Raw genomic sequence first — 12,855 nt, 5'->3', positions numbered from 1 at the left:
GAGGTATAACTCATGCAAGAAACATTCTCCATCCATGAGACAGTGTAAGTAGTAATTAAGGGAAAAAGGGATAGGAAGCAAAACATCAACTAAAACCTAACCACACTGAAATATATACACTTCTAAATAACTCTTGGATTAAACAGGAAAACAAAGCTTTAAATATGAGATGACAAACAAACAAACAAAAAAACATGAAAATGCTGAAAACTATGGGATACAATCAAACATGTATTTAGAGGAAATTTTCTAACTTAAATGCACAAAACAGAAAAGAAAGAATTAAAAGTAAACCAGGCCTTACCTAGAGAATCTAGAAAGAGATCAAACAGAACTAAAGAATGTAAAAAGAAGGAATTTACAAAAGCAGAAAGTGATATTTGAAAACACTTATAGATAACTGAAAATAAAATATACAAATCTAAGGAAAGTCCTACCAGAGAAAATAAAAAAGCATATAGCCACATATATGCAAATTAAGGCACATTAAGAAATATTATGTGTAATTTCCAATCAATACATTTGAAAATCCAGATGAAATGGACAGTTTTGACAAAATTGCCTCCAGAAGAGGAGAAAATGTTGGATAAAATAATCATACAAGAAATGGAAAGATTTAAATTTCTAGGTCCCAAGCATGTACTAGGACAAAACAGTTATATTGGTGAGTGTTACCAATCGTTTAAGGAACAGCTTGTGTCTAAGTTATTTACACTGTGGAAAAAGAAAAATCTTTATTCACAAAAATATCATAATCCTAATATCAAATCAGGAAAGGGGTATTGCAGAAAGGAAAACAATAAATAAGAGGTTCCCAACAAGTGTACCTTGGCACACTGGTGTCCTGCGAATGGGTTGTATGTGTACTGTAATCTTTATCTCCTAAGACGTTGGGTCAACCAGGCAGATCCTGTGAAGCCAAGTTGCCTTTGCCCTGAGCAGTCTTGTCTATTTACCCCAGGGTGCCATGATGTGAAAGAGGTAATAGGGCACTTCTATAGGCATTTGATAATATAGAGTTTTATATCCTAAATAAAATAATGACATACCAAAACACCACTACCAAATCAGTTTTATTCCAGGAATCTAAGAATAGCTCAACATTATGTAATTAACTACATTAATGGATTAAAGAGAATAACCATATCATCACCTTGATATCAGCTTGTCAGATGCCAGAAAAGGCATCTCGATAACATTCTGTATCTATTCCTGATAAAATTATGAGTCAATCAAGAACAGAAGGGCATTTCCATAACTTGAAAAGGGGCATTTATCAGAAACAATGGCAATTATAATATTTAAACAATGAGGCATTTCTATTAGAGCCAAAAACAGAAGGTTGCCTGCTCTTTATTAATCAACATCAATCTGCATTGTCCTGGAAGTTATAAAGTCTTTACCAATGTGCTAAAAGAAAAAAAAATAGATACAAACATTAGCAAGGAAAAGACAAATGTTTTGTTTTTTACAAATGGCATGATTGTGTATCTAAGAAATCAAGATAATCAAATGAAAATAAAAACTACTGTTAGAGCTAGGAATAGAGTTCAATATGATACCTGGATACAAGATAAATATTAAATAGCTTTTCTATGCACTAATGATAATGAATTTTTAAAATGCAATATCATTCATGTAAGAGAAATTAAAACTATAAACTAACAAATAAGCCTAACAATTCTTTTAATATCTAAATGGAGACTACAGTAAACTTAAATAAATTGAGACAGATCCCTTGTTACTAGATGCAAAACCCACTATCATAAAGATGGCAGTTCTTGACACGTTACTCAAAAGGTCTGAAGCATTTCCGAGGGATTAATTTTTTATGGGCATTGATGAGTTAATTTTAAAATTAATCTGGAAAAATGGGATGCACAAGAATAGCGAAAAATTCTGAAAAAAATAATAATGTAGGGGAAGCAGTCCCATCATATGTCAAAACATAATGCTACAGTAATTAAAGCAGTGAGGTACTAGCTCAGTACTAGAGAAATATTATCAGTTGAACAGAAAAGAAACATAAAAAAATACCCATATAGTTCATGATAAAAAGAGAATTCCAAATCAGTATGGAAATAATTCAATTGAATAAGTAAGTTGAAAAAACTGACTCTCTCTTCTGAAAAAAAATAAGCTTAGATTCCTACTTTGTACCATAGAAACACTTATAAAAGAAAAGCCAATTCTACATAGAGTACTAAGCAATAAGAATGTACAAAATATTGGAAGAACCAGGCACACTGGCCCACACCTGTAGTCCCAGCTACTCGGGAGGCTGAGGCAAGAAGATCTCTTTGGCCCAAGAGTTCAAGACCAGTTTGGACAACACAGAAAGACCATATCTCCAAAAATATATTTTTTGATTAGAAGAATATATAGGAGAATACTTTTATAATCTTGGGAGTGCAGAAGCCTATCTAAATATGAAACAAAAACAAGAAACTATAAAAGATTAAAATGTTTGTCTATTTACATAATTAAATCTTCTTTATGGTAAATAGCACCACAAATAAATTTAAAAGACAAATGATAAACATTTGCAATATACACCAGACAAAAGGATATCAGCTCCAATATCCAGAGATCTACAAATTAATAATAAAAAAAATGACACAACAAAAGAATAGGTAAAGGATACAAACAAGCAATTTCTTACAGAAGAAATAAAAATAGCTAGTAAATGTATGAAAAGTTGTTTAACTTTACAAATTATTAGAGAAAAATAATTTAAAGGAATGAGATTAGATTTTCCATCCAAAATATTGACAAAAGTCAAAAATAATATCATTCAGCAGGCCAGGAGGGCAATTTAGCTCAAACATGTTGATCCAGAAATTTTCTTTCTCAGGTACTAGCTCTTTAAAATCCTTGTAAAAGTGCAAAAAATTGTAAAGATGCTTTATATATCATTATCTATATTAGCAACAAACTGTTAACAACCAAAAGATCATGTGGAAAGAACTGAATAAATAATAGATTGTAAAGATGCTTTATATAGCATTATCTATAATAGCAAAAAACTGTTAACAACCTAAAGATCTAATGTGGAAAGAATTGAATAAATAATACAGTACACCCCACTCTGAAATTTCCTGTAGCTGTTTTATAAAATGACTTTCTACAGAGCAGGAAAAAAAGCAAGTTGTAGAATATATGTATAGGATGTTAATTTAATGTTAATAATAATATTATTATTCTATTATAACATTTGATGTTAATAATAACATATCAACACTTTTCACTCCCTGTTACGTATTTTCATTGTCTAAAACACATGAGAATACATTCAAGTAAATAAAAAAAGTATGAGGAAGGTAACAAAACAAAGAGTCATGGCTATCTCTGGGAGATAGGATTAGGAGAAGGATATTTTCACTTTTTACTCTATACACTACTGCTTTTTTTTACTTTTTACTATAAACATATATTACTTTTATAACAAAAAATAAGCCCACCCTATAAAACACACACACACACATATATACACATATATGCGTATATATACACACATATACACACATATATGTGTGTACACACATATACACACATATATGTGTGTACACATATACACACATATATACACATCTGTGTACATATATACACACATATATACACATCTGTGTACACATATATACACATCTGTGTGCACACATATATACACATATATACACACATATACACACGTGTGTATACACATATATACACATATGTGTGCATACACATATATACACATATGTGTGCATACACATATATACACATATGTGTGTATACACATATATACACACATATACACATATGTGTATACACATATATACACATATGTGTGTATACACATATATACACATATGTGTGTATACACATATATACACATATGTGTGTATACACATATATACACATATGTGTGTATACACATATATACACATATGTGTGTATACACATATGTGTGTATACACATATATACACACATATACACATATGTGTGTATACACATATATACACACATATATACACATATGTGTGTATACACATATATACACATATGTGTGTATACACATATATACACATATGTGTGTATACACATATATACACATATGTGTGTATACACATATATACACACATATATACACATATGTGTGTATACACATATATACACACATATATACACATATGTGTGTATACACATATATACACACATATACACACATGTGTGTATACACATATATACACACATATACACACATGTGTGTATACACATATATACACACATATACACACATGTGTGTATACACATATATACACACATATACACACATGTGTGTATACACATATATACACACATATACACACATGTGTGTATACACATATATACACACATATACACATATGTGTGTATACACATATATACACACATACACGTGTATACACATATATACACACATATATACACACATATGTGTGTATACACATATATACACACATATATACACATATATGTGTGTATATACACATATATGTGTGTATATATACACATATATGTATATATGGAATACACATATATGGAATAGACATACATATGTGTATATATGGAATAGACACACATACATATATGTGTATATATGGAATAGACACACATACATATATGTGTATATATGGAATAGACACACATACATATATGTGTATATATGGAATAGACATACATATATGTGTATATATGGAATAGACACACGTGTGTATATGGAATATACATATATACACATATGTGTGTATATGGAATATACATATATACACATATGTGTGTATATGGAATATACATATATACACATATGTGTATATATGGAATATACATATGTACATATGTGTATATATGGAATATACATATATAGTGTATATATGGAATATACATATATGTGTGTATATATGGAATATACATATATGTGTGTATATATGGAATATACACATATGTGTGTATATATGGAATATACACATATGTGTGTATATATGGAATATACACATATGTGTATATATGGAATATACATATATGTGTGTATATATGGAATATACACATATGTGTGTATATATGGAATATACATATATACGTGTATGTGTGTATATATGGAATATACATATATACGTGTATGTGTGTATATATGGAATATACATATATACGTGTGTGTATATATGGAATATACATATACACGTGTATGTGTGTATATATGGAATATACATATACACGTGTATGTGTGTATATATGGAATATACATATATACGTGTATGTGTGTATATATGGAATATACATATATACGTGTATGTGTGTATATATGGAATATACATATATACGTGTATGTGTGTATATATGGAATATACATATATACGTGTATGTGTGTATATATGGAAACAGAAAAAAAGTGATTTGAAATCTGACTACACAGAAGCAACTATTGTTAACATATCAACACTTTTCACTCCCTGTTATGTATTTTCAACATGTTTTGGATCATGCGCTATGTAATTTTGAGCTTGTTTTTTAATAAATATAATATTGTATTTTCCTATATCAATAAAAACACATTAACATAAAGTTTAAATATATTTTAATTTTGAAAATAACACATGTTCAAAATAGAACGTTTTGAGAACAAAGAACCAAAAGAGAATAAAAATCCCATGTAGTCTTACTACCCACAGATAAGTTACTTTAAAAAATAATGAAAGACAAATGTACAGAAAGGGATTAATAATCCTTAGATTGTGCACAGTGTCTCACTGATTCATGCAAGGCCCTCTTTTATTTTTACTCATTAACTTGCCTTTTTATTTAATGTTAATAATAATCATAAAATTATTAAATAATCAATAATGGGATTTCAATTACATAATGACACCAACCACTACCCAACACACGAGTACTAGGATATTAACCATAATATGAATTCACGTACATTGTCCTCCCATATTCTGACCCTCTTTCTTCAACCCCAGTGACCATTATCTTCAATTTTTAAATTTTTTTTGCTTTTTAATAAATTATTTGTATGCTATGTGTATGTAGCCCTAAATAATATAGTGCTTAGTTTTACTTGTTTTTGAATAATATAAAAAGGATATCCTACTATATGTAGTCTTTTGAGACTTGATATCTTAATATTCTAGAAGTAAAATCTACCCATATTGTTATGTGTAGCTGTAGAACATTCATATCATGACTATATAATATTTTATGTGAAATATACCATGATTTATCCATTTTCTTTTTGGGACTTTTACTACTAACATTTTAGTATATATCTTCTAGTTACTTTCCTGAAGGTATTTAGTTTTCCTTCTACGAAACATGAATATTATACATATTTTTTGTGACCTATTTCTCTCACTGATGGTACCTTATGAACATATTCCCATTTTGGTAAATATTCTTCCATGGTATAAATTTAAATGACCGCACAGTATTCCATTAGATAGTTACAATATAATTTTCTAACCACCCCAAGTGTTAGACACATGATTGCTTGTAATTTTTTTGCTGTGATAAACATTATGATGCACATGGTCTTGTTTGGCTCAGCAACTCTCCTTTTAGAAATTTATCCTAAGTAATATCCAAACACATCTGCACACAAATATGTACAGGAACACCACATAGAATGACACAGTTTGTGTTCTTCACACCTGACATAAAGTATGTGCTGATCACAGAAGTTTTTATAATACAAGAAAATTGGAAGGAACTTAATGCTCACCAATAGGACATGGAGTAAGTAAATTATATATTAAAATTATTACATAGCTGCACAGTTACTGGCATAGAAAGTTGTTCACAATTTATGGTTAAGTGTAAGAAAGAAATAGGTTAAATTGCGGTATGATTACATTTTGTACAAGAAAATATGCTAGTAAAAGTGTCTAGAAGAGCATACATGAAAATCCTTACAGTGATTATCTCTGGATACTGAAATTATTTGAGAATTTGTTTTTTTTCACTTTGCTAACATATATTTTGAAGTGTTTCCAACAGTAAAACTTGATTCCATGTACAAGAAAAAAGATGAATAAATAATAGTTTTGTGCACAATTGTTTAAATATTTTTCCTGAATAGAAAATACCTGTACATTGTAAGAACTTAAAAATAAAAGAATATATAGAAGAAAATAAAATCATACATAATCCAACCCATCCAGTAATAATTAGTTTACAGTCCCCAATACATTTACTTCTAGTCATTTGTCACTGATTATATATTTTAAAATAGTTGCCATCACACTTTATGTAACCTTGTATGCTGATTTTTCACTTAACTTACAAAATGAATATGCCATAGCATTTTAATGAAAGAATATTCCATCATAGGTACATGGCACATTTACTTAATCATTCTTTTAATGTTAGACTAAGGTTTTTCTGTTTTTCACTATACCATATAACTATGTGAGGAGTATCTTTGTGCGTGAATTATCCACACTTTAGATAATTTCCTTGGACAGATTCCTTGAAGTGGAATATACTAAACCAAAAAGTACATTTTTATATCCCTTGATATAAATTTTCAAATAGTACTTCATATATATTTTAAGGCAAAATGAGTAGCAGGGAAAATAAAGAGGTCAAAACAGCTGGGTCCCATGACTATTGTTAGCACTCAGATTAGTAAAACTGATATACAAAAAATCTGTTTTATTTAAGTCACAAAGCTATATTGTGAGAACCAAATGAGAATATAGATTCTTCAGAGTCACAATAAATATTACTTCTTTAGGAATGCTTTCCTTGATTTTCCAGACTCTCAGTTACTTTTTCTTCATGGCCTTAACAATTGAAAAGTAATTTTCCAATTATCTGTATGTTGTTTCCCACAGACGATTTTAAGCTTTATCAAAACATGCCTGGCATACAGTTAGCGCTCAATAAATATTTGTTGAATGAATGAATGAATGAGGTGACAGCACTTTGTAAAGTATAAATCATTAGACATTCAGAAGGTATTTCTATTTTAATTGGCATTATTATTGTTCCTTTTTGTTATCATAGAGACGATTTTAAATCTTTAGAGAGTCCCTGCCTAACTGTAAAAATTTAATTATGTGCTTTTCGTGCTTTTCATGCCAGCCAGAAGCATGGGTAGCAACATTGCTGAAGGCACCTGGTGGGAGCTGAGACTTAGAGAACCAAGTAGTTGGTTCTCTAGATCAGCATGCTGGGATTTAAGGAGTTGTAGCTACCATTAGTCGGATACAAGGCAGTGGCCAGGAACCCAGGAGGTTGTGATATTTGAAGCAGGTAGATGCTGGAGGTTAGAAACAAACTAATGGTAAGTGCTCCACATAGTAAGGTGCAAACTGGACAAAAGTCAGTAATAAGGGATTCAAATAGACAGAAGAGTTAAATTCCAAGCACCAGTACTTGAAGCATGGAGCTATGAATATGATTCCGAAGCAAAGGGTAATTGAACTCAGTGCTTCCTTATATTCTTCTTGCCAAAACTGAAAATGGTATCAGAAAGTGTTTGCACCTACTTCCATATACAGGACCAAGGGAATGTAGTAACTGGTTGGGGAATAAAAGCTGTGCATACAAACAGACTCTGGCAGTGACAGGATCAAGCGAGACCATTTGTATATGGGATTGTATAATATTCTACACAAAATGTGGAAGCAATCAACCTTTGGATCACATCATTCTATCATGATTTTAAACAGCAGATATTATGGCATAGTGGTTACAATCATGGACTCTCACAACAGGCTAACCGGGTTTAAATCCGGCTCCATTATTTAGTAGTTGTGTCCTGTGGACAAAATTTACTTCACCTCTGTGTGCCAGTTTCCTGATCTGTAAAATAGGGATAATGATGGTACCTAACTTCAATGGGTTGTTGTGAAGATTACATGGATTAAATGAGTTAATCTGAGAACAGCGCCTGGATGTAGCAAATGCTATGTTAAGTGTTGTTGTTGTTGTTATTATTATTATTATATTATTCTTTGGTCATGTAAGACCAATGATAAAAATTAATATCATTTAAAATGGACAAATAATACTCTACATGTTAACTTTACCTAAAATACCAGTCTTAAACAGGAATTTTTCTCATTAAATAAAAATTTCACTTAGACCTAAACATAGTCAACTGTATAAAAACCATAAGCACTAGTGAAGTAGTAAAGTTTATTGCAGCAGTCCTATCTGTTTATTCTGCAGAAGTTTTATTATGGACATTATTTTTAAAAGTTGTAGAGATTAAACACACATTTCCTAATAGTAAAAAACACAAACTGCAGTACTGTTGGTTCATAAGATCTGGTCTATAAGGAGGAATGTCCCATTAAATGTTTCTGAAGCTAATTCAACTAGAAGCAGAAATAGTTGAGTTGGAAGATTTTTCTGTAGAGTGATTTTAACATGGGAAGGCTCAGACAGGGGAAGCCTAGATTTGAAAAGGCCTGGACCTGGGGAAAGGTTGGAAGATCTGGACTACAGAACATGTTAGAATACCTGGATATTGCAGACACTGGAAGACCTGAATGTCAGAAGATCAGCACACTGGAGACGCTGGAAGACTTGGATATTGAGCCAGTTGATGGAAGACTGGGTAGTTGTTGGAAGACAGGAAGATGCTAGAAGACACAGAGATGCTGGAAGACATGGAGATGTTGGAAGACGAGCAGATGCTGGAAGCCCTGGAGATGCTGGAAGACCTGGAGATATAGGAAGACATGGATTTGTTGGAAGACGTAGCTTAGTTGGAAGACATATATTTTCTGGAAGACGTGGATTTTCTGGAAGACATGGCTTGGTTGGAAGACATGGATTTTCTGGAAGACGTACCTTTGTTGGAAGACATACCTTTGTTGGAAGACGTACCTTTGTTGGAAGACGTACCTTTGTTGGAAGACACAAGTAGGCTGGAAGACATTAATTTGATGGAAGACATGGCTTTGTTGGAAGACGTGGATTTGCTGGAAGACACGGATTTCCCAGAAGACCTGGATTTTTCGGAAGCTATGGATTTGAGGGAAGACAAGGATTTTCTGGAAGACGTGGACAGTCTGGAAGACATGGCTTTGTTGGAAGACGTGGATTTGCTGGAAGACATGGATTTCCTGGAAGACCTGGATTTTTTGGAAGCTATAGATTTGAGGGAAGACAAGGATTTTCTGGAAGACGTGGATAGTCTGGAAGACCTGGAGGCCATTGGAAGATGTGGATTTTCTGGAAGACATGGCTTTTTTGGAAGACGTAGATTTTCAGGAAGACCCAAATTATCCGGAAGACCTGGATTGTTGGGAAGACGTGGATTTTCTGGAAGACTGGGAGGTTACGGGAAGACATGGATTTTCTGGAAGACGTGGATCTTCAGGAAGACATATATTGGCTGGAAGACCTGGATTTTTTCCGGAAGATGTGGATTGACTGGAAGACCTGGATTTGGTGGAAGACATAGATTTTTCTGGAAGACACTGACTGACTGGAAGACCTGGATTTCTTTCTGGAAGACACTGATTGACTGGAAGACCTGGATTTCTTTCTGGAAGACACTGATTGACGGGAAGATCTAGATTTTTCTGGAAGAACTAGATTTACTGGAAGACTTGGATTTGGTGGAAGACACAGATTTTTCTGGAAGACATGGATTAGCTGGAAGATCTGTATTTGATGGAAGACCTTTAAATTATTGGAAGACATGGATTTTCTGGAAGACGTGGATTTTCCTGGAAGATCTGGATTTGGTGGAAGACCTATAATTGCCGGAAGACTGGATTTGCTGGAAGACTTGATTTACTGGAAGACTTGGAGCTTCTTGGAAGACATGGATTGTCCGGAAGACATGGATTGTCTGGAAGATGTGGATTTTCTGGAAGCTCAGGATTATCTGGAAGACCTTGAGATTACTGGAAGACTTGAAGTCGCTGGAAGACCCAGAGTTGTTGGAAGACCTTGACACTGGCGCCATCGGAAACCCTGGACATTGGAAACATTGTAAGCACAGGATATTGGAGACATTGCAAGCCTTGGATTTTGAAGACATTGGTTACTATGGACATTGATATTTCTGGAGGCCCTGAACATTGGGATATTGAATATTGGAAGTCATAGACACTGAAATCTCTGGAAATTAGAGATATTGTAAGTCCTGTACCTTGGAACTCCTAAATACTGGCAGATATAAACAACAGCATATGTAGACATTTATAAATCCTAAAATGAGAAGCCCTGGATATTGGGAGACATTGGTAAGCATGGATATTGACATATTTATGTCAAAAGACAGTTTGGAAGAATTAAATTTTAAAGATGCTGGATGTCAAGAATACTGGCAGCCTGGACAATATGAGACCAGGATATTAAGAGGTCTATTCATTCAGACATTGAGGATATTGATATACCTGAAAGTTCTTGCAGGTATTTAAAGACTTGGGCATTGGAGGAATTGGCAATAAAAATACACTGTAAAACTAGAATGTAGGAGACATTTAAAAATGTAAAAACTGAATGATGTAAGTGCTGGAAGACATTGAAGAATCTAGACTTAAATACTATGAAATACATAGCCTCTAGAAGACCTGTATATAGGAGACATTGGAGGATTACGACCATGGAAGACTTGTAATTTAGAACTCTGGATCCTGAAAGACAAGACCTGGACTTTGAAGATGGGTTGCTGGAGATATTAGAAGACCTAAATTTTTAATGACTTGAATACTGGGAAGTTTAGAAAACAAGGGCATTGGAGATGCTGCAGGACAGGGACTGGAACGCACAGATGTTATAATATTGGGAAGATCTGGTAATTAAAGATGTTGGAAGCTGTGGAGCTTAGAAGACTTGAGTTAGAGAAACTGAAGAACAGAAAGGCTTAATCTTAATGGTATCGGAAAGTCATGCTGAAAGATAGTAGCAATATTCAAAGAGTTGTGTATTAGGGCCTAGATATTAAATTAAAAGACATCATGAGACTACTCTTGTAGTCTTTAATACTATTTCATCTCTTCTGCTAAAAAGCAAAACACAAGGAAATAGCATTCTAGGAAGGTGAGAAAGAGAAGGCAGGGAAATTCAAGAAAAAGCAAATAGTTTGAATGGGTTGGAAGCTATCTTCACAGTCTCAATGAACTGGCCTTATTGGTTAACAAGATGGGAATGGGAAATTATCAAAGAATAAGCAGTATCTAGGTCGAGAGAACTGCTTGGCTTTAGATCAGGGATCAACAAACATTTTCTGTAAAGGTTCAGAAGTAAATATTTAAGGCTTTACAGGTTACATTGTCTCTGTTGCAACTACTCAACTCTCCCATTGTAGTACAGTCACGGACAGTAAGTAAATGAATGGGGATGGCTGTGCTGCATTAAAACTTTACTTAAAAAAAAAAAATGGTTGGGCTGCATTTGGCCCAAGGACCTTAGTTTGCTATGCCCTGCTCTAATGCCAAATCAAGGATATGGTAAAGTTAAGTACATTCCAGGCTAGCATTCACATATGAGAACAAGCAGAGAACAAGAGAACTTGTTCTCACATAGAGAACAAGCAGAGAAAATTGAAGCCGAATGGTAAATAACAATATCATGTGCTGTAATGATAGGAGATGAAACTGGCAAGAACCTAAGAATTTAGATCTCTAGGCAATTGTTTGGACAATTGCCCAAACAGGGAGCCTTGTATTCAGAGCCAAAATTAAATGGGTTGCATTCAGGGGCCCAACCAACAGGGCTGAGGATCGATGAGGATGTCCTAATTTAATTAAATAGGCTGGAAGCTTAAGTAAATTAGAGAAGAAACCCACACCTACAGACCGGACATATATGGAGGGGAACAGGAAGAAGATTATAGCTTGGTAGGCTCTTCTCAGGCACCCTGG

At 33.1% G+C, this 12,855-nt stretch overlaps 2 protein-coding genes across 3 annotated transcripts in view; one reads left to right on the top strand and one right to left on the bottom strand.

The window, feature by feature from the left end:
* Window positions 1–5,580: 5,580 nt before the first annotated feature.
* Window positions 5,581–12,855, bottom strand: part of LOC112130931 (uncharacterized) — an 89,528-nt gene continuing 82,253 nt past the window's right edge. For both annotated transcript variants that reach the window (XM_054545150.2, XM_054545151.2), the window contains exon 6: window positions 5,581–10,960. The gene's annotated coding sequence lies outside the window, so the exon portion shown is untranslated. The remainder of the gene's footprint in view (window positions 10,961–12,855) is intronic.
* Window positions 9,787–10,557, top strand: LOC100452210 (cerebellar degeneration related 1). The gene has a single exon (XM_002832200.5). The coding sequence runs from the start codon at window positions 9,787–9,789 to the stop codon at window positions 10,555–10,557; it is 771 nt and encodes a 256-aa protein (XP_002832246.1).

Source organism: Pongo abelii, chromosome X (genome assembly GCF_028885655.2).
Source record: "Pongo abelii isolate AG06213 chromosome X, NHGRI_mPonAbe1-v2.0_pri, whole genome shotgun sequence".
Classification (NCBI taxonomy): domain Eukaryota; kingdom Metazoa; phylum Chordata; class Mammalia; order Primates; family Hominidae; genus Pongo; species Pongo abelii.
Note: the sequence above shows the minus strand (reverse complement) of the source record. Positions and strands in the feature narration are given on the sequence as shown.